General features: G+C 40.5%; 1 protein-coding gene across 5 annotated transcripts in view; it reads left to right on the top strand.

Annotated features, from left to right (window-relative positions):
• Positions 1-25,054, top strand: part of FBXL17 (F-box and leucine rich repeat protein 17) — a 331,304-nt gene that overhangs the window by 136,536 nt on the left and 169,714 nt on the right. The window contains exon 8 of one of the 5 annotated variants that reach the window (XM_083818780.1): positions 10,510-10,654. The exons of 3 other annotated variants lie outside the window; for them this stretch is intronic. In XM_083818780.1, coding sequence (XP_083674906.1) covers positions 10,510-10,519 — 10 coding nt within the window. In that variant the 3' untranslated portion in view covers positions 10,520-10,654. One more of the 5 variants, XM_083818779.1, reaches the window with a different exon arrangement.

Here is a 25,054-nt window from a genome sequence, read left to right as displayed (position 1 = left end):
AGGTGCAGGACCCGGCACTTGGCCTTGTTGAACTTCATACAGTTGACCTCAGCCCATCGGTCCAGCCTATCCAGATCCTCCTGCAGAGCCTTCCTGCCCTCGAGCAGATCGACACACGCGCTTAGCTTGGTGTCATCTGCAAACTTACTGAGGGTGCACTGGACGCCCTCATCCAGATCATCGATAAAGATATTAAAGAGGACCGGCCCCAGTACCAAGCCCTGGGGGACACCACTAGTGACCGGCCTCCAACCAGATTTGACTCCATTCACCACAACTCTCTGGGCCCGGCTATCCAGCCAGTTTCTAACCCAGCGAAGCGTACGCCAGTCTAAGCCCCGAGCTTGGACTCTCATATGCTCTCATATAACCTCATATAACCTCTCGTATGCTGCATCTGTTTTGCCTGTGATGGTAGTGGTTGACTGGTCCACTGTCCTTATCTCAACCCACAAGATTATTATGTATTTTTTTTTATCGTGTTTTCTCCCCTTGTCCTTCTGAGGATGAGGAAAGAGAGAGCATTGTGATGGTGCTTAGCTACCTACCAGTGATAAACCATCGCAGTGACTGAACAACGTAAACTGATCTTATTCTCAAAGCTGTGCAGCTTTTGAGAGTGGCTATGAATTTTTTTTTCATCTCTTCTGCTCTTCCAGGTCAAGCTGAGATCAGCCCTTGAAGTCAGTCTTCTGGCCATAGCAGTGCATACTAACATTTTTGGATATGAAGGACCTTGGTACATCAATAAAATGGGAAATAGTCTTTTGTGTTCAAGTTCCATTAGAGCAAAAGTTGTCCGTAAAAAATGAGATCTTGAGATAACTTTGAGTATTTTCCAGCAGTACATCATTACTGTTGACTGTCTCTGATGCAGTTTTAGGAAGACTGTTTTTCCAGCTGGAGGCAATAAAAGTGAAGAGTTGTAGAGTCAGAGAATGTGTGGTTTGGAAGGAACCTTTAAAAATCACCTTGTTCCAACCCCTCTGCCACGGGCAGAGACACCTCCCACTAGACCAGGTTGCTCAAAGCCCCATCTCGCCTGGCCTTGAACACCTCCAGGGAAGGGACATCCACAGGTTCTCTGGGCAACCTGTTCCAGTGCCTCATCACCCACTGAGTAAAGAGTTTCTTCTTTATGTCTAAACATGTTTTCTTATTAGCAGCTGCAATAATAAACTTTTGGGGGCTCTATGCCACGGTTGCAATGAGTTGCAACGAAGATGTAGTAGAGAGTGGGAAAAATGAGGAACATGAAAACTATATTTTTCCTACATACTAAAATATGCAAAATAATTGATAAACTTATTTCGTCCTAATTAAAGAGATTGAACTGTTTAATAGAGCCACTCTCATTGTCTCTCAGTCATTTTTTTAGCTTCATATAGCAGAGGGCACTGTGTTCCTCACATACTATTTGATCACATACATAGAAATGGTTAAATAGTAAGACTTAGAAAGACTTACTGTGTTATTAGATGCCAAGATTAGATGCATTCAGCATTTTGATATATAAAGATGCATGTCATCAGTTAACTAGTCTGTTTCTTTCTCCCCTCTGTGTTTTTGTTTGGTTGGTTCATTTGTGTTTTTTGTGTGTGTGTTTGTATACAAGCAAGTTAAGACAATATTACGCAGGTTACTCTAGGAACAGAAACATCCAGTAATGCAGTACTCTGTAAATGAAAGTCTTTTGGAAATGAACAACCAAACAACTCTTGACTAAGAATAAAATACTTAATATGTAAATAGTAAATGTAATTGAAATATAAACAATAGAAATTACCAACTGGCTCATCAAATCCATCCGAATGAGAGAAGAACATTCAATAAGGCAGAGTAAATTCAGTTTCATATTCCTACCTTTTCTAGCAAAGTAACATGGATATGGAAACTCGTGATGCAAATGTGTGTTTATATTGCGTTATTAGAAGCCATATTATTTTCCTGCTTACGAAGACTTTGAGACTTCCATAATCTTCATATTGAGATCACATAATCTGAAATGGTTACAGAATTACAGAAAATATTGAGATTATCTTATATTCAAAAATACAAACTGGTAATAAGTCTAGACAAAGAAGAATTTTTATGACTCAATAATGCTGAATATTGAAGTGAGCTAATTTTGATATAATATATAGCAAAAAAGACTTAGCTGTGACACTACTTCTCTACTTTTTCATTCCCTAGTCTTTTTCTTTCACCAATGATTGTCTTCAGGACACACACACAAAACAGAGGTCAGTTATCAGCATAATTCAATATCACTTCACACCTGGTAGCTATATTAAGTGTGGTAATGTCTCTGTAGGCAGTGCTGAAAATGTGTTTTGTGCTAAGCAATTGTTGATACCATTTTTTATCCAAGAAAGGTTCAAGGACTGTTAGTGTATGGCACAATCTTTTCTGCAAATTCTAGTGGCATTCAAATAATCAACAAGAAATAAATTATTTTCAAGGAAAGTGTTCAGAAATTGAAGGACACTTAAGTTTCATAAACTTGGAAATAATTTAAATCTAGTTGTACCAAAATGTGGAGGGACAAGCTGAGGGAAACTATGAGAGCAAATTCAGCAGAAATAGACTGAAGGACTGTTTAAGGACTGTTACTTAAAATCAAGGTTAAGGTTAGTATTGAAGTTGGTATTGGTTTTCCTTGCAGATTGTTCAGTAGAGGAACATAAAATGATACATGTGTTGACCACATCTGTGGTTAAATATTGGTGTATTTGCAGTCCTCATTTCACCCAAGACATAAAAATGTGAAAAATAGATTTATACACATTTGGGAGATAATGAAAAAACTTGAGCTTTTTCTCCAAATAATCAAATTGTGAATCTATATGCCTGGAAATTCTCTAAGAGAAAAGTTGAGTCTTTCATCACACCTTAAAAAGATTCTCACTGCATCAGACAGGTTGTTTCTTTATGTTGCCAAGACTCAATAAATAGAGCTTTATATGTCAAATTGGAACTTTGAATCAAAACTAATTAAAACAAAAAGCAATCTAGAAATTTGATTTTGGCTTAACATCTCAATTATGCTTTTAGCGTAAAGAGTTATTTTGTTTACATATGATAAGAACATAGGAAATATGTACATAGGGAATACACTATTGAAAAATTGATTGTTTTTGCAATACACTTTCTAGCAACATGGTGGAGATATTTAGAGATATTCAATGCAGTGGATATCCAGAATGTGTGGAAGTATCCAGAATGTGTGGAAGGCAAAACAGGGAATAATATCAAGGGATTTTATTTAGAAAGAAGATCTAGAAAAGAAAACAAATAAATAAATAAATGAAATGAAAATAGGCAGAGGCATTTTCAGGTGCTTACAGCTGGGTCCAGAAGAACAGGAGCTGTAAGTTGACTGCCTTTTTTCATCCAGTTATGTAGATTTGTGTCATTCGGAAGAACACATATGACAAAATGGCAGTGCAGCTATTTCTTGCGAAGCATTTGGCTGTATGTCACCTGAACGGCTGTAGTCCTACTAGGTGCCCTATAGGTTCCTCCATACGTTATCTTGGTATTTATAGTTAAGGGAATTGTAGTCATTTTAGCATCCCATCTTGGGTTTTGATCCAACATTTTTGCTGTGTGGTGCATTTTTGACCACTTTATTTTCAGGGCTCATGGGTAAATCTACTTAAAAGGCCAAGTCAATGTAGATGGACCAAGATCTCCGTACTCTACATATCTCTACATAGTCCACATATCTCTTTGTGGTATATTTTGGGTTATATTTCTGAATTTATTTGTGTGTTTTTTTTTGACATGCTTTTGATGAAATGGCTAGATCTAGTGTAGCTGGTAATGCTAGGAATTATGCATTAGAATTGCAGGTATTGTGGGTGGGAGGTGAGAACAAAGACTGAAGGTCTTGGTAGGCCAGGGTCGCCTGCCTGTTTTTCAAAGAAAGAATAAACTTAGAGTTATATGGGGCTAGATGTTATGCCTAGATATTTATATTTAAATTAAATTATGTTGTAAGTGAAGCTGCAGCTGTTGTTTACCCCATTCATCTTACGTCTGTGATATCATCTGGTTACAGAGACAAACATTCTGGCAGTTAAATCTAGTACTTACAGCAGGAAGCTGTGGGAAAACAGCTTGCGGGGAGAAAGATCAGGCCAGGATTTGGAGGCTCTACAAGCTTTGCACTTCACTGTTATATGGAAACTAGCCAAGAAGGTGGAAGCTGCTGGACTGATTATTTCATAACCTTTGAAAGGTCAGGATATATAGGATATCTTTTGTTGGGAAATTTTGATAGACCTTGTAAATTAATTTTCTGTTACTGAGAAGTGTGTTGCTGAGGATATAGGGAAATAGAGCCTGGACACCTGCAGTGCTTGCCTTGAGCTCTTGGTACGCAGAGCAGATACTGGACTTTTGGAACCAATCAATGGACTGAGACACTGACATTAACAAGTTGGAACAGTGTTATGTATAATATTCAGTAGTTCAAGATTAGCCCATGCTTTTTTCTTAATGTTATTCATTAAAAAACGTGCACTCGTAAGTTACAAGAGAGTAGTTGAATATTAATGCCAAGTTTTAATTTCATACTAGATAGCAAGTACTTGAAGAAGAGAGGTAGATTTTTTTGTTTGTTTGTTTTCTTAACATCATCTGGTATTACATGAAGGATAATATTTATACTTAAGAGAAAGAAAGAAACATAATGGATGGGGAAGAGCAACTGACAACATCTACCTGGATATGGGCAAAGCATTTGACACTGTCCCCCATGATACCTTTTTCTCTAAATTGGAAAGACATGGATTTGATGGTTGGATCACTTGGTGGGTGGGTAAGGAATGAGCTGGATGGTCGCACTCAATGACTCAATGCCTAAGAGAAGATCAATAACAACTGGTGTTCCTCAGGGGCCAATACTGGGACAGGTGCAGTTAACATCTTGGTTGGTGACATGGACAGAGAGATTGAGTGCACCCTCAGCAAGTTTGCCAATGGCACCAAGCTGTGTGGTGCAGCTGACATGCTGGAGTGAAAGGATGCCATCCAGAGGGACCTGGACAGGCTTGCGAGGTGGGCCTGTACGAACCTCTTGGGGTTCAACACGGCCAAGCGCAAGGTCCTGCACCTGGGCCAGGGCAATCCCAAGCACAAATACAGGCTGGGTGGAGAATGGATTGAGAGCGGCCCTGAGGAAAAGGACGTGGGGGTGTTGGCTGATGAGAAGCTCAACACGAGCCGTCAGTGTGCGCCTGCAGCCCAGAAAGCCAACCATACCCTGGGCTGCATCAAAAGCAGTGTGACCAGCAGGGCTAGGGTGGTTGTTCTCCCTTTACTCTGCTCTCATGAGACCCCCCCCCCCAGGAGCACTGCGTTTAGCTCTGGGGCCCCCAGCACAAGAAGGACATGGACGTATTAGAACGAGTCCAAAGGACGGCTACCAGGATGATCAGAGGGCTGGAGCACCTTTCCTATGAAGAGAGGCTGAGGGAGTTGGGGCTGTTCAGCCTGCAGAAGAGAAGGCTCCAGGGATACCGTATGGCATCATTCCAGTACCTAATGGGGGTCTAGAGGAAAGCTGGGGAGGTTCACTTTGTCAAGGAGTGTAGTGATAGGACAAGGAATAATGACTTTAAACTAAACAAGGGTAAAGTTTGATAAAATATCAGGAAGAAATTCTTTACTTTGAGGGTGGTGAGTCACTGTAACAGATTGCCCAGAGAAGCTGTGGATGCCCCATCCCTGGAAGAATTCAAGGCCAGGCAGGATGGGGCTTTGAGCAACCTGGTCTAGTGGGTTGTGTCCCTGCCCATGGCAGGGGGGTTGGAACAAGGTGATCATCAAGGTCCCTTCCAATCCAAACCATTCTATGATTCTTTGATGGTTAGATTAGATATAAAAACATTTAATTGTAAGAGAAATTACTGTTTTTGAAAACTATGGTCTTGTGAATGTGGTATCAAATACGGTATCAGAGTGCTGCTTTAGGCTTTACTGTAATCATTTAAACTCAACAACTCAATTTCCTCCTTTATAAAATAAGATGGAAAAATTATCTTTTTAAGAACTACTAATTAAAGTATCACAAATATTTATTATTTTATCTACAAAGCCTAGATAAAGTGGAGAGATATTCCTATTTTATAAATGGGGAATTGAATTTAAGAAAAGCAGAAACCAGTATATTTCAGTATCTAATAATATGAGCATCTGTCTTAGGATTTAAGGTTCTGATACTGTACCTCAGGTCTGTAATATTTGTAGCTCTATGGGATTGTTTTCATATACTGAAAAGAAGATTAAATGAAGTAGAGCTTAGTATCATTAGTTTTTAGAGATAGTATTTTATAGCTTAGACATTTAGTGTACTCATTTTTCTTCTGTGTTAAGCTCCCCCCAAAAAAGGAATTAAAATCTATTAAGTACTTGCAGAAATGGATCAGAATGTGCCACTTGCTGCTGTAGTACTCAGAGTGCTGTGATGCTTAACAGAAGTTGAGATTTGTAGCTGTAGAATTCCCTTGCAAGGAACATAACACTTGATGGCTTGGGAAGTTTTTACTTTTTACTGGGTACTATTGTTATATTTATTTCTTTCTTAGGCAACAGAGTAGGAATTATGAAATATTTATTATCCATAAATTTGAAGGCTAGTCAAGCTCATATTTATAAATCCAACTTTATATCTTTCAAAATGAAGTTAATATGATCTTTCTTTTACTAAAGAATCATACTCATATTTCTTGCATGTATTTTGCTTTCTTAATTTGAACCAGGGCTGGTGTCATGTGTTGAAACAGACTTGTAAGAGATCAACAGTTGTTCATTATTTTTATATATATCTTCTAGGTGTATATAAAATTACAGCTGGTAAAATCTATTGATGATGCAAGCAGGGTGCAAATGGTAAATAGACTGCTAGTGCCAAGCCATCTAGATTATTCTAGTGACTACCTTCAGTCTGCTGACAAAATGCATTTCTGTAGAGTCATATTCAAAACTGTATATTCAGGAACAAAGAATGCAGAATGTACCTACACAATGAGGTGTACCTATACCTTTGAGAGCAGCAAGTCTGAATTAGATTTAGGGATTAAGAAGAGTAAAGTGAACCGAAGCTACTATCTGAACATTGTGAGAAAAGAACATTTGTTAAAAGAGACTGCTGGGAAGAAGCCCATATCATCTTTGCATTTACCCTTTAGTAAGGATAATATCACAATATGAAAAATAGTTCTGTTATTAATATTTTTTAAAATAAAGGAATCTTTTAACATTTCAGAAAAAAGATTCAACGGTGACTGGCTTGCAAAACAGGTGTAGAATAATTTTAAGTTAACAGTGAAAGTTTGAAATCTGCAAATAGAATGGAAAAACTTCTGATGAAATAGACATTTAAATCTGAAATGAAATAGATTTTAAATGATAATTATCTCTTAGATTGAATTACAAAGGAAAAAGATTGAATTACAAAGGAAAATGAGTTCTCCATTTTTATTTTTTCCATTTTCTGATTGTAACTGGCAGGTTTTAACTTTTGCATAAACTGTTGGCTTACTAGTATACAGTGTAGTTGGGATGGGATCTTTCAGCTTGAGTGGGAACGCAGGAGGTCTCTAGTCCAATCTCTTGCTAACAGCAGTATCATCTCAATCTGCTCTTAATACAGAAAATAATGCTTTTGGATGCCTTTGCTGCCAGAGTGCACTTCTGGCTCATGATCATCTTGCTGTCTTACCACAGCCCTAGGCCCCAGGTAGTTCTGCAGAACTGCTTCCCACTCGGTCTGTATTTTGTCCCATTGCAAGGGGTCCTCCCCACAAAAGACACATGAAGATAGTTACAGAATGATAGAATCAAAAAATGGTTTGGGTTAGAAAGGGCCCTTAAAGATGAACTAGTCCAATCCCCCTGCCATGGGCAGGGTCATCTTTCACTTAACCAGGTTGCTCAAAGCTCCATCCTGCCTGGCCTTGAACACTTCCAGGGATGGGGCATCCACAGCTTCTCTGGGCAACGTTTCAGTGTGTCACCACTGTCATGTTGAAAAATTTCTTCCTATTATCTAATCTAAATCTACCCTCTTTCAGTTTAAAATCATTGCCCCTTGCACTGTCACTACAGTCCCTGGTAAAAACGTTTCTCTTTCTTATAAGCACCGTTTATATACTGAAGGGCTGCAATAAAGTCTCCCTGGAGGTTTCTTTTCTTCAGGTTGAAAAACCACACATCTCTCAAACTTTCTTCGTAGAAAAGGTATTTCAGCCCTTTGATCATTTTTGTGGCCCTCCTATGGACCCTCTCTAACAGGTCCATGTCCTCCTTGTGCTGCAGGCCCCGAAGCTGGATGCAGTCCTCCAACTGAGGTCTCATGAGAGCAGGGGCAGAATCACCTCCCTGAACGTGCTGGCCAGACTTTCCTTTATGCTGCCCAGGATATGATTTGTTTTTTGGGCTGCAAGCGCATACTGCCAACTTGTATACAATTTTTTCATCCACCAGTATCCCCAGGTCCTTTGCCGCAGGGCTGCTCTCAATCATCTCCCAGTCTGTACTGGTACTGGGGATTGCCCTGAACCAGGTGCAGCACCTTGCACTTGGCTTCATTGAACTTCTTGAGGTTCACATGGGCCCAATCTTGAGCCTGTCCTGGTTCTTCTGGACACTGTCCTTTCCCTCTATCATATCAAATGCACCACTCATAGAATCATAGAATCATAGAATATCCCAAGTTGGAAGGGACCCATAAGGATCATTGAGTCCAACCCCTGGCACCACACAGGTCTACCCAAAAATTCAGACCATGTGACTAAGTGCACAGTCCAATCGCTTCTTAAACTCCAACAGGCTTGGTGCAGTGACTACTTCCCTGGGGAGCCTGTTCCAGTGTGCGACAACCCTCTCAGTGAAAAACCTCTTCCTGATGTCTAGCCTAAACCTCCCCTGCCTCAGCTTGGTGTCATCTGCAAAATGCTGAAGTTACACTCAATCTCGCTGTCTACATCATTAATAAAGATATTAAACAACATCTGTCCAACACAGAGCCTCAGGAACACCACTCATCACTGATCTGCATCTTGATAGTGGGGGACTGTATCAAAAGCCTTACAGAAGTCAATCAGTAGCTCTTCCCTTGTCCACTGATGCAGTCACTCCATTGTAAGAGGCCACTAGATTTGTCAGGCACAATTTGTCATTGGTGAATCCATGTTGGTTGTCTTGAATCACTCCTCTGTCTTCTGTATGCCTTAGCATAGTTTCCAGGGGGATCCATGGATCTTGATCTTCCCAGGTACAGCGGTAAGACTGACTGGTTGGTAGTTCCCAGGGTCCTTCTTCCTTTTTTACAAATGGGTGTGATACATTTTCTCCAGTCACTGGGGACTTCACCTAACTGCCATGACTTCTCAAATATGATGGAGAGTGGCTTAGCAACTCATCAACAACAGCATTAATCAGTTCCATCAGGACACTGGAATGCATTTCATAGGGTTCCATAGACTTACGTATGTTCAGGTTTCTCAGGTGGTTTCAAACACAATCTTCATTTATAGCGGGAGGGACTTTGTTCCCCCAGTCCCTGCCTTGAAGTTCAGAGACTTCAGAGATATGGGAAGAGCGACCACCATTGAAGACCAAGCTGAACACCTCAGCTGTCTCCACAGCTATTGTCACCAGTTCTCACATCTTGTCATTGTGGCTACGCCCTCTTTAGACTTCCTTTTCTGGCTAAAGTACCTAGAGAAACCCTCTTTAGTATTCTTTGCATCCCTTGCTCCCATTGTACATTGGCTTTCATGATCCCATTGCTGCACATCTGGGCAGTGTCTCCCTGCTCTTCCCATGTCCCTGCTACTGCTGCCTGTGCATTTCCTCCAAACTTTAGTTTGATCAGCAGGTCCCTACTCAGCCATGCTGAGTTAATCAAGTTGATATATTTCAAATTGATTTGCATAGTTGATACATAGTTGATACATGATTTTACAGTTAATACATTTTACTATACTTCATTTACGTAATTAATGCATTTCAAATTGATTTACCTCAATTATTTCATTGTTACAAACTCTGCTGGTGTTTGAGAATCCTGAGAAAAAGAAATTGTTTTGGGGGATCTTTGTGTGACATAATCGCTTTAGGATTGCTTGCCATCTACATGAAGATTTTGGTAATTGCACAAATTTACAGTGGCTAACCCTCACAATCCTAAGATGAGCTAGATGGCTGTTGCTCGAAATAGTAGCAGCTAGTCATAATATTGTCTTTTGGGAGGAAAAAAATGTCAGTGGATTTACTGTTGGTACCGTGCCACAGGGCTCAAAGACTGCAAGAACACAGAAACGTTTAGATATATAGAATGACAGATTTCATTTTAATACTATTCCTGAAAGACATTCCCAATTTTGTCCATAGCTACTACACGCACTTTCTTAACATTCATAGCAATATTTTATAAATAAAAAATACTGTATACATTTTTGTCTATTGCTAAATCCAGATTGGTTTCTTATTTTCTAGCTCTTTCTAATGTACCACAGTGCCCTAAAATAATAGATCCCTGCTACTGCCCTTAGACTCCCCTATTCCTGCCAAAATTGGGCAAGTATACATGTGATTTTATTTTATTATCGATGTTATTTTATTTCTCTTCATATAATATCTATTTTTAAATCTTTTTATTTGCATGTTATTGTAAGTATTGGTATATTGGGTATTATACAACCTACAGTAACCTTTAAAGAAAGTCTCATATAAAATGTATGCTTTAGGCAGTGATTAGCCTCATAAATTCTGGTTCACAGTACATCTGTGTAATTATTGTTAAAGCCTTAGGATATTAACAAGCTATTAACCAGTCTATGTTTTTTTCTTTATGTATTGTGTAATGTTTCTATAGTATCTAAGAAGATGAAAAAAAAATTAGATATAATTAACCAAAAGAGTTTTTAAGGGATTACAAGTTGAGCCAGGCAAAATGGCATAAGCCATTCATGTTTTATTAAAGAGCTTTTTTGAATGCTTTGTACTGTCTCATGGCTGTAACAACTTAAATGTGCAATTCTACTTTTTTTTTTTTTTTTTACTGAGTATAGTCATGATTCTGCTGCATGTTTTATGCAAGCTATGTCTTACATAATCTTTTCATTTGAGCCTTATTCTCAACTTATTCAGTTTTTCTTATGGGAAAAGAAAGAAATTCTGAAAAGAACTAACTTAAGTAATTTGTACAAGCATATTTGAAGAGGAGGTACTCAACATCAAAATGAAAAGGTGTAAGTACTCGTAGCAGAGTTTAAGGATGTATATCTTTTTCCAGAGTTAAAAGAAAAAAAAATACACACTTATTATTGGAATACTTGCAAAGTGTTGGCAAAGCACTAGGGCTGATGAGAAACTAAATGAAATTAAACATATTTCTTAAAAAAACACCAGGTAAGACTCATTTTTAGGTTGCAATTCGATGTATTTGATGACCACATAAAATACATTTATTTAGAAAAGATGTGAGAAGTACCAGTTTGCTCTTTTTAAAGATAGAGGCTGGTAATAATAGAGCAATAAACCTTATTTATGTTCTGTGCAAAATTGGAACTTATGCACTTAATTTCAATAAAACTAGCTTCTTTTTTAAAGCAGATTATGAATAATATTGATGAAGTCATACTGGCAGATACAATTTATACAGGTTTTAGTAAAACCTTAAATGTTCTTTATTTGCTCTCTTTATGGAGACTAATATGATTAATACTGATAAAGAAATACACTTGCACTTCTCCCCTCTATTGCCATTTATGTGATTAAAAGATTCCTGGAAAAAGCTGCTCAAATTAAAAATACTAATACTATCTTCGCAATTTTAAAATAGCAGGTGGTATTGATACTGCAAGTGTGATGTCTCCTTATTTCCCCACCTTTTTATTGTATTTAATTTATGTCCCCCTCATATTTGGAAATTAACATACATAGAAATTGTATAGGGTAACAATAGGGTTACTCAGGGTTGCGTACGTCTGTTTGGTTTTGATTTTCCTGTAGAGTGGATACGTTCTTCAGATGTAATTGCAGTTGCATATAACTTTGAAGAACAACAAACCCCCACATGTATGGAGAACTGGACAACATTTCCAGTCTTACCTTTTTGTGAACACTTTATATCTATAGTTATACATTGTGCAATGCCGAAATGTAGTTTCAGATTGTTATAAGGCGATTGTTAAATTATCTAGGAAGTAACTAAATACTTGACAAGGTGTAGCCCCATAGTGCTTGTTTATTATTCCATACCAATTACTTAGTCCTTTAATTACTGGAATCTGTGAGCTGGCGATGCACATACTGGTATTCCCTTGCTGTACAAACTGAGAGGTTCATGCTTGTAGTGCTTAGCGCAGAGTATTAGGTAAGCTTGTTTTATTTTGGGTTGTGGAAAGCTGTCAACAAGGTTGTAAGCTCCTCAGTTTACAATAGTTAACATAGTTAACATACTAACATCAATCGTCTGTTCATGCCCTGTGTAAAGACTAAATTGAAAACAATCTTTTAAATGAAGAAGCTGAGAGGTTTATCCTGAGCCTTGAAAGTGATTGACTAAGTATGAGCAGAAAGAGCAAAAATACTCACCCACTTGGTCTTTGGAAAATGAGGTAAGAAGCTGTGTCCTGCTAGTGGGTTGTTGGAAATAGTTGTGCCACAGATTGCAAAGAGGAATGTTCGGTCTAACATGGGAAAAAGAATACCAAAGTTCGATTGTGTCTAGGGCTTTAGGCAATGCTGTGAGAATAAATTGGTCCATGTTACTACAAATTTACTTTCCAAAGTAGCTTGAGCAAAATCTTGTTGGTGGCTATTACTGCCTGAATACTCTGCACGGAGTACTTTTATACTTTCGTTAGGTAACACTATGGATATGTCATTGTATGGAGTGTGTAAAAGTGAGGCAGAGTGTTACTTGTTCCTTGGAAAGGTGATGAGCCAAGAGCTTTATGGGAGACTTTTGCAACAGAGTTGTACATTCTCTATTAAGAGATTCTAACAGCAGTTAGAATAGCAAGCAGTAAGCAGTACTACACCTCATAGAACTTAGAGCTCCTTCATCTGAAGTAGCTAATAATCTTCTGAGGGATTTTGTGTGTTCATATATGTCTCCAAGTCACAAAAATAGTTAAATATAAACATGTGAATAATCCTGTGATTCTTTTGACAGTACTAAAATCTTGTTAATCTCATTTGGATATATTCAAGTGATTAATTCAGCACATGAATACTTCACTGAATTGACTATTAAATTGGGAGAGCAGAGGAAGGAATTATAATCTCCTTGTTATGCAATACTTCAACATTGAAAAACTGCATTTGAATGAAACTGTTATTGTGAGGAATATGTAAAAATCAACTTTTATTTCTTTGGTGAACTGATTTAATTAGGAGAATTGCAGATGTTAGTTCAAGCACTTCACAAAGCTTTATTCCAGGATGAAAGTGCTTGGCTATGACAAAAAGCAAATGGTTGTGGAATATCTGTACTAGCATTTATGGTACTTAAATATATATTTCTTTTGAGCCCATTAAAACCCACTTAAGCATATTGAACTTTTGTCTGTGGAGACACATGAAGTCAGATGTATGTAGGTTCTACAAGATCCATACTTATTTATTTCTTCAGGACCTGAGTCTTATGACCACAGATTTTCTTACCTCTCGTAGATTATGTTAATTCTGTTGGTGCAGTTTACTCATGTCCTGTTTTATCTGCCCTATAAGAACATCATAAATTATGATTCATCTGCAGTGGATCTGCACTAAATTGTCTAAATCTCACAGTGCTAAATGGCAGTGGGAGAGGAGATACTTTCTTCACAAGTTGTTTTCTCTGTATTATTTCCCAAAACCTTTTTTTTTTTTTTTTTTACAAAAAAGAAGTGATGATACAAGGTGTATAAAATTTCTCTTAGCCAAAACTGAAAATTCTGTCATGCAGTTGTACTGTAATTACACAGATACCAGACACCTAGAGTACAGAGAGGTTTTTTTCATCATAATACCTGTTGAAAAATGGCTAAAGCTACTGGAATATGCCAGTGGTCATCTGAAGTGTGTATATTTACACTCAGGTCATGACTCGGAGGAATATAAGACTGTTTACTTTTATGGATGCAGTAAAACCATGCTGGTGTTTGTCAGGATATGTGCTTTTATTTACTGTCTTCTTTACACTTGCCTCTGACCTATGATACCACCAGAGTGTGGGGGATGTTTCAGGACCTCAGAGAGCAGCTGGGGGACACCATCTGACTCAGGACTTGGTGAAAGCATCCCTGGAGCCCCTAGGTAGCCTATGTCCTAATGAAAGTGGGAGCTTTAAGAAATGATGAAATCCAGCTACTTATTTGCAAACACATTGACAGTTTTACTGTTACTTCTCAATAAAGTGATCTGGAGATGTTTATAAGTTGCTGTGTGGAAACAAGTGGCCCAGATTTGTGTCACATGGTAATTTCAGAGAGTCCTTAAGAGAGGGGAAAAAAATAATGTTCCTCCTTGATCCTAATGTTCCTAATTCATTCAACAAAAAGTATCAATTTTTTGTTTTGTATTACTTTTTCTCTACACAATACTGTGTACTAATCCGGGCTGTCTATTTACCTTTCATTTACTTACTATTGCACATTTCATTCTTTAAACCACAACTAACCACTGATGTAAATGTGTTGATTTTGTGTGTGTGAGTGTTGCTGTTGGTTTTGTGTTTTGTTTTTTTTTTTTTTTTCTTCAAATTTAGTGTGTTTCAAAAAAGCAGGAATTACAATTACCCATGTGTACTGCTTATCTTTTTACTTCGTAATTCTGGGAATTAATACCGTTTTAGCTTATTAAATACTTTTAAGATTCACTTGCTGCTGGGAGAAAGTGGGAGAAAAAATCCTAACAGTCTTTGAAAAATGATTGTTTTTTAAAAAAGAAATTACATGGAAAATTTACAAGAAGAACAGAGAGTAGAAAATAATTACAGTTAAAGTGCATCCTCTAACATTTTCCATTAATTTATATCAGTTTTGCATGAAAGATGCAATTCTGAGGTAGACAAATAAATAAATAGAAATAAATAAATAATAGAAATAGAAATATTTGTAGTAATTAAAATTATAATTACTCTTTCTATTATATAATGATGATGTTAAATCCACTGTATAATGATGATACTGCCATGGCACATTTTTATTCTAATCTAGATCAATATTCTTAAATAAAATTTAGTGTTCTTAAATATGCTATATGAACATCTTCAGTGTTCTTAAAAAAAATAAGGAAGCACATAATGATACAGAAATACAATAACTTTGCTAAATACAGCTAAGTAGAACTTTGCTAACACTGATTTTGGGTACAGGCTGGGAAATATTTGTGAATAAGTTAGACAAGATAGGATTTCTGAGGCCATCTGGGACATTTCATAGATTTAGATATTTGAAGGGTTTGGAGCATACTGCTTCTTGTCTCTCATTGCTTCTAATGTAGCATTATTTTACCTTTCCTACTTTGGAATGTCTCCTGTACCTTTCCCTAAAAATCTTAGTTAAAATAATGTTTGTGTAATTTTTTATTCAGACAGATGAGGTGCAGAGGAAGGGAGGCCTGTCAAGAAATATTGTAGACTTTAATCCGTGCTGACAGTGCTGGATTGCTGCTTTTTTGACTCAGATTAGCGGTACAATTGAGGATGCAAAGTTAAGGCTACAAAGGAGTCTTCCCCCCCACACACACAGTTTTATGTATGAGGAAGTATTTGTGTGGAAAAGTCTGTGTACAAAAAATGGACACCTACTAGATGCATAAATAATTATATATGGCCTTAAAACTGTGCACATCAGTGAGTGTTTCAACATTTCAGTCCCTCACAGCTATATTCAGAACCTCTAGAAAGAGGAACTATTGGCAGTTATTTTGGTTATGTGCATAGAAACCCATGCTTTTCATCCCATGCTTTAAAAAGTAAAGTAATAGGGCAGTGGTGCCAAGCGCATATGCTCTGATCTGCTCTGCTTTCTGGATCTGCCAGCTGCAGATCAGCTGTGCTGACCTGAGCATTGCCAAGAGTCAGCCCTGCAGAGAGACTGTGCAAACAGGCAGCGGCAGGGGGAGCTCAGGAACTTGTTCTTCTCTGACCTCTTATGAAGGAGTGAGGTAGGTAAACTGGGCCACGGTGACAGCCTGACTTGGAATCTGTGTGAGAATCCAAAAAGCATACGTGATTTCAGTAAGTACTGCATCAACCGGTTGTGGAGTGTCTCAGAAAAGCCAGGCAAAATGACTGTCTAGTGTTGGTACGGTCATGTTCTGATTAACCCCAATGAGCTGGAATGGTGCTGGGAGCATTGCTACACCTAATATCGTTTCCTTCTATTTTGTGTCTGCATCTCTGCTTCTGCCTTTATGATTACCATGGAAAAAGTTACAACTAAAACATCATGACTTGTCTTGATTTATGCTCTGATAGGGTTTGATAAATAGCTGGTTTCAGAATTTCATGTTTGAAAATAAAGAATTTTCAGCCTATTGACTCTAATGGGAATTTTCCTTTGCTTCCCTATCACCAGTAAGTTAGCAGCAGAAAATGATAGAAAGGAAAGGTGGTGATGAGAGACAGATTACTGTAAGCCCAGCTGCATAATCTGATTGTAAATCCATTGAGGTGGAGTGGTTAGGAGTTAAAGCATAAGAACAAAACAGAGGTTATTTACTGAGGGCACCAAAATCACCGTATGAAACTGCTGTCTATAGAAAACATTATAAGGATCTAATAATGGTTTTGCATCAGACTATTTCCCATTTGTTTTTTACCCTGTTATTGATGTAATGTTTTTCAGATGTAGTCTTGGAACTTGCCAATCTTTTTTCATATAAAAAGCACGTTGAGCTGTGAATTATGTAAATAAACCTCCATATTCACGGTTTCTCTGAAAAGATAGAGACATTTCTTTGTCAGTATGTAGTGTAGTTGCTGCAAATATTTTTACTGTACGCTCACTTGGGCAATTGTGTGGAGCTTGTATCTTCCCAAAGCCATGACCTTGACTCATGTTATCACTGCATTAGCTGCAGGCTATGAGCCTACCAATAGTCCTTTCTGCCCTTCTGCTGAATCTTCGGTCTCTGGTGTCAGGATTGCTTTTCTTATGCTTGTTTTGCTGGTACTCATACCTGTTTTCTCTCTGTCTCATTATGTAGAAGTGTCTTCTTGTTTTCCCTTCTCTAAACTTACTCTGTTACAGGGTCCTGTAAAGTTATGTGTAGTTGCATCAAACTCCAGGACTTACTGGTCTTCATGACTAGTTGCTTTTTTGAGATGAGGAGGTTTTCTTAACTTAAATAAACTTCCCTAGGTCCTATTAGCATTCACATACTGAAGTTAGGTTTGTGTTTCAACACCCTTCCAGCTTCTTCCTGTTCACTTTTACATACGTAATTTTTCACACTCAAAACTCTTCCTTTGTCTGATGTTCTTGTTATCCCTCCCAATAGGACCATTCTTCAAACTGCCTCCTGTAGCTTTTACAATTAAAAGAATAATACTGCTGTCTCCTAGTCTGCTAAATCTATTTTTATTGTTCTCATCCATCACCTGTATCCCTGCAGATTTTGTGTGGATCCCTGTTCTGAAAACTGACAAATCAGGGTATCTCAACATTGTGAATCTTGTAACCATTGGTGGCCATGCCGGTGCTGGAATGGGGCCTCTCCCTGGCCAGGTCTGTGTGCCTGCTGTGCTGGCGTGAGAGCGCAGTGCTTCGGAGGAGACATTTCTGAATGGGGACGAGGCTGTGGAGGAAGGGAAGGTCCTGGCGCTGTAGGACAGTTGTTCCTCCCATGCCTGCCTGTGAGAAAAATCTCAGTAATTTTTTCAGACAGGATCTTCTGTGAAGCTATTTTATTTGCGATTGCAGTGGCAAGTGTTCTGCATGCAGGAGTGTCCAGCAGAAGTATATCATAACCTCATATTCCCTGTTACCTAACTCTCGATTCCTCCCGTTTCCTCATTGAGTACTACAGGTTCACAAACTACTCAACTCTTACTGCTATTCCGTATATGTACAATTTTGTTTGACCAACCGTTAATCTCTTCTTTTCCTTTTTTTTGTCCTTCTTCTCTCGTGACTAGAGGGCCTGAGATTTTTTGGTTTTACTGATTTTGCACTGCTCGTCCTGTTTTTCTTAGCTATCCTCCTTATTTTGGGACAGTGAGACCTTCCCCTTATCTGCTTAACGTACTCCCCCCTGCTATGCCACTGTTATAGCTGCACAATCACTTTTGAATATGCAGGGTTAGTAGAATTTTCCACTACAAAAACACCTTCTACTGCAAGAACACAACTTTGTTTCTCATACGCCTTAGCCGCACCTCCAGCTCTTGGAGCCTCTGCTCTGTGTTGGCTTGTGTCTGAGGCTTGTGCTGGTGCAGCAGCCAGCACAGGCAGAGCCCAGTTTTTCCCTGATGGCACTCACCCCTGTGCATGCGTGAGAGCGTGACATCTGCCTCCCCACGGTCATCCTGGGCAATGCCGCTGGGCTCCCAGGGCATGGTTTGCCTCGGGTTGCCCAAGTCCCCCCTTCAGACTCCATACAGCACACTGGCAACACATGGTGTTGTGGAGGGTGCTGAGCTATTCTCATTGCCTTGCTGGAGGAACAAGGACAGGCAGCAGAGCTTTAGCTCCAGAATGAGTGCAGTTGGAGCCCATGGAGTCAGCTCCTCAGCAAAACGCTCCCCAATGCTGTGGCAGCCAAGCTGACAGCGCCTCATGCCCACATTTCCTGACCAAGTGTGGTACAGACACTCACAGACAAAGCATTTGTTCAAGTAAGCAATATATTGGCATTTTTGCAGAGGTCAAAGCTCCCGGAGTGAATGGACACTCCCCGGGAGACCAGGTGGTCACTGTCCAGCTGGAAAGAAGAGTCTCTGCTTCAAGCCTCCCCACATCGGCCTCTTCAGCTGCATGGGGTGTGCCTCCCCCAAGGGTGGTTTTGCTGTGGAGAGAACATGGAGGAGCAATTCCCACTGCCGACTGAGCAGCACCATCTCCATGTCCAGTGTGCTCAGCTCTGTGGCATATGGCAAGCAGGGTGTCTGTCAGTCATCTTTGTAACCACCACAATCATCGCCAGCTGTGGGGCTGGAAATCCCTCCTGTGCATGCTTGCCAAGGGGATGGTGGTCAGGAGGTGCTTGACAGCTGTCTTCAAGGCATGGGTGGCAAAGCTGGCACCTAACAGGATATAGACACAGAACTGCAGATGTCTGAGGTGGAAGGTGTGCCGAACATGCCTAAATGTGTCCTAAAGAACTGCATCTCTGGCACAGCGCAGCTCTGTGGCCACCTCATGCTGCTGCTAACAACGGCCTCTGCCTACTCAAAGCTCAGGAAGGTGTCCAAGTTGTCTTGCTGTACCCCAAGCATCAACTCGATGAAGAGGGTTTTCTTGAGGATGTTGGTCAGCCTGAGCTTGCAGAAGCGGGTGGAGGGCAGCATCATTAGCTGGAGTTTGGATGACTGAGGCATAGCCACCCAGGCTTCCGTCACCAGCTCCTGGAACCACTTTGCTGTTTTCTGCACATCCAAGTAGGAGCCACTGCAGAGGGTGTCTAGGAAGCTGGAGTCCTGATGTCTCAGCTCGTCCTCAGGATGGTGGAGGATGCACAGCATGTCCCCCACGAGACGCTCCCTTGTGCACATGCACTGCAGCTCCATGCAGAGGCAAGAGTTCCTCGCCGGTGTCTGCCCTTTGGTGCCCAGCTCCAGGTGGAAGGTGTGCCCAGGGGTTGGGTTCAGAGGCACAAGCAGGTGGTAGATGGTGTTGTTCTCAGAGGCACTGAAGGCGCTGCCCACCCCAATGGGTGGCTGCAGCCGCGGCATGAACTTATTCTTGGGAAATGTCTGACAGACACAGAGAAGTTTGTCCACCAGTTCCTCCACAAACTTGCATGTTTCTTCCAGATTCCTCATTGGCCACTGCAGGTACCCACTGACAAATATGCGTGCATCCAAAATGTCACTGGGTTCTTCCTCAGTGTCATCATCCTCCTTGTTTCTGGAGATGCCCTTCTCATTCCTGTTGCACAGCTCATGGCACGGTTTCCTGAGCATGCGGCAGAGCACAAAGAAGAAGACAAGCTCTCCAGTCAAGGCCCAGAACTGCCAGTGCTGCAATGCAGATAAGAGCAGGGCTCCCGCATGCTCCCAGCTGTTCTCCTGGTCCCTCTGCTCCATTTCCAAGAGGAGCTGCATCATGTGCTCTTCCAGCTCCTCCGCACGCTGCTGCATGCGCTCATGCATGACTGCATCGAATTCATCGCCGACGTTCTGTGGGCTTTGGATTAAAACCAGGAACGTGAGGGTGAAAAAAATTGCCGAAACCATGGTCTGAAAGAGTTGAGAGAGAAAGGGGTCAGTGGGGCTGGGTGGGAGCTGGCTGATGGCTGAGGGAGCTTGGGCAGGAGCTGCAGGCCCCTGGGGTCAGGTAGGAGAGGGAGTGAGGGAGGTGGGAGGCAGCAGGGACTGCGGCCAGAGCTGGCGGTGACAGCCACAAGCCCTGCCCTGAGTGGTGGTGGAATGGGGCCTCTCCCTGGCCGGATTTGTGTGCCTGCTGTGCCGGCGCATGAGTGCACTGCTTCAGGGGAGACATTTCTGAATGGGGACAAGGGTGTGAGGGAGGGGAGGTGCCTGGTGCTGCAGGAAGCTTGTTCCTCCCATACCTGCCTGTGAAAAAAAATCTCAATAATTTTTTCAGACAGGATCTTCTGTGAAACTACTGTATTTGTGATTGCAATGGCAAGCGTTCTGCATGCAGGAGTGCCCAGCAAAAGTATATCATAACCTTACATTCCCTATTTGCAGGACCTCTCTCTATTATTTTTCAACAGTCTTGGGAACCTGAAGAGGTCCCAGTTGACTGGAAGCTGGCAAATGCTCTGCCAGTTTTCAAGATGGGCAAGAAAGAAAACCCTGGTAACTACAGGCCTGTCAGTCTCATGTCAGTGCCTGGTTAAATTATGGAGAAAATTATCCTGGGAGTTATTGAAGCACATGTGAGGCACAATGCAGTCATACGTCACAGCCAACATGGGTTCACGAGGAGTAGGTGTGTTTAACAAATTTGATTTCCTTTTATGATAAGATCACCTATCTAGTCGATCAAGGGAAGCCACCTGATGTAATCTTTTTGGATTTCAGTAAAGCTTTCAATACAGTTTCCCATAGGATCCTACAGGACAGAATGTCCAGCATACAGCTAGATAAAAACATCACATGATGGGTGAGCAGTTGCCTGATGGGTAGGGCTTAAAGGGTTGTGGTAAATGGGGTTACATCAGGCTGGTGGCCAGTCAGCAGTGGGGTCCCCCAGGGCTCCGTTTTAGGGCCAGTTCTTTTCAATGTTTTCATAAACGATTTGGATATAGGACTAGAAGGTGTTTTGAGTAAATTTGATGATGATACTAAACTGGAAGAAGTTCTTGACTCTGTTGAGCGTGGAAAGGCCTTGCAGAGAGACGTGGACGGATTGGAGGGCTGGGCAGTCGGCAGCTGCATGAAGTTTGGCAAGAGCGGGTGCTGGGTCCTGCACCTGGGAAGGGGCAACACTAGCTATACGTACAGACTGGGGAACGACATGCTGGAGAGCAGCCCCACAGAGAGGGATCTGGGGGTTTTGGTTGATAGCAAGCTGAATATGAGCCAGCAGTGTGCCCGGCAGCTAGGAGGGCCAACCGTACCCTGGGGTGCATCAAGCACGGCATTGCTAGTCGGTCGAGGGAAGGGATTGTCCTGCTGCACTCTGCGCTGGTGTGGCCTCACCTCAGGTACTGTGTGCGGTTCTGGGCACCACAGTACAAAAAGGACATGAAACTATTGGAGAGTGTCCAGAGAAGGGCTACAAAGATGGTGAAGGGCCTAGAGGGGAAGACGTACGAGGAGCGGCTGAGGTCAGTTGGCCTGTTCAGCCTGGAAAAGAGGTAGCTGAAGGGAGACCTCATCGCAACCTACAGCTTCCTCACGAGGGGGAGCGGAGGGGAAGGTGCCAATCTATTCTCTTTAGTGACCAGCAATAGGACCTGAGGGAGTGGTGTCAAGCTGTGACAGGGGAGGTTCAGGCTGGATATCAGGAAGAGGTTCTTCACCGAGAGGGTGGTTGCGCACTGGAACAGGCTCCCCAGGGACGTAGTCATGGCACCAAGCCTGTCAGAGTTTAAGAAGCGTTTGGACCATGCTCTTAGTCATATGGTCTAAATTTTCTGATAGAACTGTGTGGTGCCAGAAGTTGGATTCAGTGATCCTTGTGGGTCCCTTCCAACTCAGGATATTCTATGATTCTGTGATTCTATGATAGGGAGTACATGATAGGGTGAGGTTGTCTGTTTAGATTGCATTATTGTGCTTGCACTTTGACCAACACCTTTCAGCAAGCCTGGGGTGAGATATTTTGAAAAGGGATTTGTGAAATACAGCTAAGAAACATTGATTTTCAGTGGTTAGCACAACTGAAACTCATATTAATCTCATTAGGCAGTCCCAATCAGTATTTTAGAATATAATTATTTGTCCACATTGGTCGATTTGTTTGAGGCTTCAACTAAGGTGTATGAAAAACTAATTGCCCATGTGCATCAGTACCCGATTTCTTTCACTCTTGTACAAATCAAATTATTATGACAAGCAGACATTTCACAGCCTTTGAGAACAGTGGATCATTTCACAGCTGTAGTACTTGCTATCTTGTTAAAAAGATGGTGCAGGGTCTAGAGGGGAAGACGGGTGAGGGGTGGCTGAGGTACCCTGGTTTCTTCAGCCCAGAGCAGATGAGGCTGAGGGGAGGCTGGGTCAGGCTGGGTGTCAGGGAAAGGTTCTGCACCCAGAGGGTGGTCAGGCACTGGGACAGGCTCCCCAGGGCAGTGGTGACAGCACTGAGCCTGCTGGAGTTCAAGAAGCCTTTGGACAACGCTCTCAGACACATGGTCTGATTTTTGGGTGGTCCTGTGTGATGCCAGTAGGTGGACTCAATGATCCTTGTGGGTCCCTTCCAACTTGGGACACTCTATGTTTCTATGATCTTGAAATCTCTCAATAAATTTGTTTAAGGCTAATTATCTTGCCTGATTATTCTTGACATAAAGCTTCAGAGTTTTTAATACTTTTTTACATTGCAGTACCACAGTTTGGACCCATTCCTTGGTGTCTTGCTGCCAGAGTGAATGAAGAATCTATAATATGAAAACACATTTAAGTGGTGCTTTTTCAGGCCTGAATTCCAGCTTCTTGATGTTAGATGGCTATTTCAGAACTATTGCTAGTTCTGAAAAAATGCAGAACACTTGCTTTTTCAACCAAAATCAGTCTCTAAGCTTGTATAATATTGAGAAAGAATAGAAGAATGGTCAAATTGGAAAGTCAGAGTCAATGCAGTAGAGGTCAATGAAAAGTTATGCAGCTGCAGATTGCCTTAATTGTTATAAAAGTTTCTGCTATGGGCATTCTTTTGAGTATATTATAATTTACAGTGCAAGACTGAAGCTACTGCCTTCCCTAGCAGTGAAATGGGGTACTCAAACTTTGGTCAAATCTAGGGAGAATCATTAAATGAAATCATCTCAATAATTTCTCAATTATGGAGAAAGCATCTCAATAAATGCAGTTTTCCTTTTGGCACAAGAGACTGAAAATACTAGTTGTAACCTTTAAGGAGGACATCAGGGACTCTGATTCCGTTTTTCTTTTTACAATCATACAATGACAAAGTAGTTCCAAAAATATTAGCCTTTGTGACAAGGTTCAAAACTATTTTTGTCCAGGACTTGTTACTCTTGATTATATACGGTTGTTGGGTTGTGCCTTAGGTTGTATATACTGGAAAGCAGACTTACATGTCTGTGGTTGACCTGAAGTCTTATTGTACATGATAGGTTTTTCTACCAGCTCTTAAAATTCTTCCAGTACCAGATGGCAACACCTCTGTGGAAATCTGTTGAAAACATGGGATCTTTGTATGGATTCTAGGAAAACAGTGTCTAAGCGAATCCTAAGTGGTTGCAAATTTGTCTCACAATCAAAACATTTAACACACAGCAAACTTATATCGGTAAATGTCATGTAGTGGACAAGTAAGTCCCACACTCATATTTCATTGCATCAGTAAGTGGATTTTTTAGAAATAGCTTTTAGTTTTTAAGTTAAAAAAAAAAAAAAAAAAAGATGTAATTCACCCAGGAAAGTTCGCAAGATAAACTGATCCTATCTTCTTGAATATCAGAAAGGAAAATTTATCTTTTACATTACAGAAACTAAATATGGGTGCAGCACTTATTATTGCAATAGGATTGCTCTGACGTTATTTGATTATGCATTTTGTGAAAATAATCTTGGTATGTTTTGTCTGTTTAATCATGTGTTATTAAAAAATGTTTTTCTGAATGTGTAACTTTACATTCTGAAGCTCATTGTTGGAGTCATCATCAGCTGCCTACCAAAGTGTCTCCCTGTTGTTTCTTTTAACATGTAATGAAAGAGATCAACATCTCATTAAATTTTAAGAATACACTGTAGTAAAATAGTGCTATAGAATTTCACATAATTTTCATCTGTGTTTTGTAGACTTTTATTGCATTTGAAATTTTAAAAGAGAGGTGACAGCCATCAAAAGGTTTGATATATTGTTTTTTTTATTATTGTAATACTAGTTGCTTCAGGGCAAGTTATGATAAGGTGGCAAGCCACAGGCAGCATAATGTTAACGCTTTCAATTGTCCATTTATTTTACAATGCTTTTGAGTTGATAAGACAATTAAGCAGTGACCAAGCTGGCTTGGCTGAAAGTTTCCAACTTTTATATTTGCAATAATGATATAGAAAGTGTATTCAGTACCAGCCAGGTGAAACTATTCTATCATCACTCATACATCAGAGTTCTTGTAACGTGAGCTAAATCTGTGACTGACAGGTATGCATTTGAGAATCATCTAAAAGACTTTTTGCTGCTTTAGCAGGATTATGTCTTGGTCCTACTTTAGGGTGTCA

Source organism: Anser anser (genome assembly GCF_964211835.1).
Source record: "Anser anser genome assembly, chromosome: Z".
NCBI classification, from domain to species: Eukaryota; Metazoa; Chordata; class Aves; order Anseriformes; family Anatidae; genus Anser; species Anser anser.
This window is presented reverse-complemented; position numbering and strand designations above follow the sequence as displayed.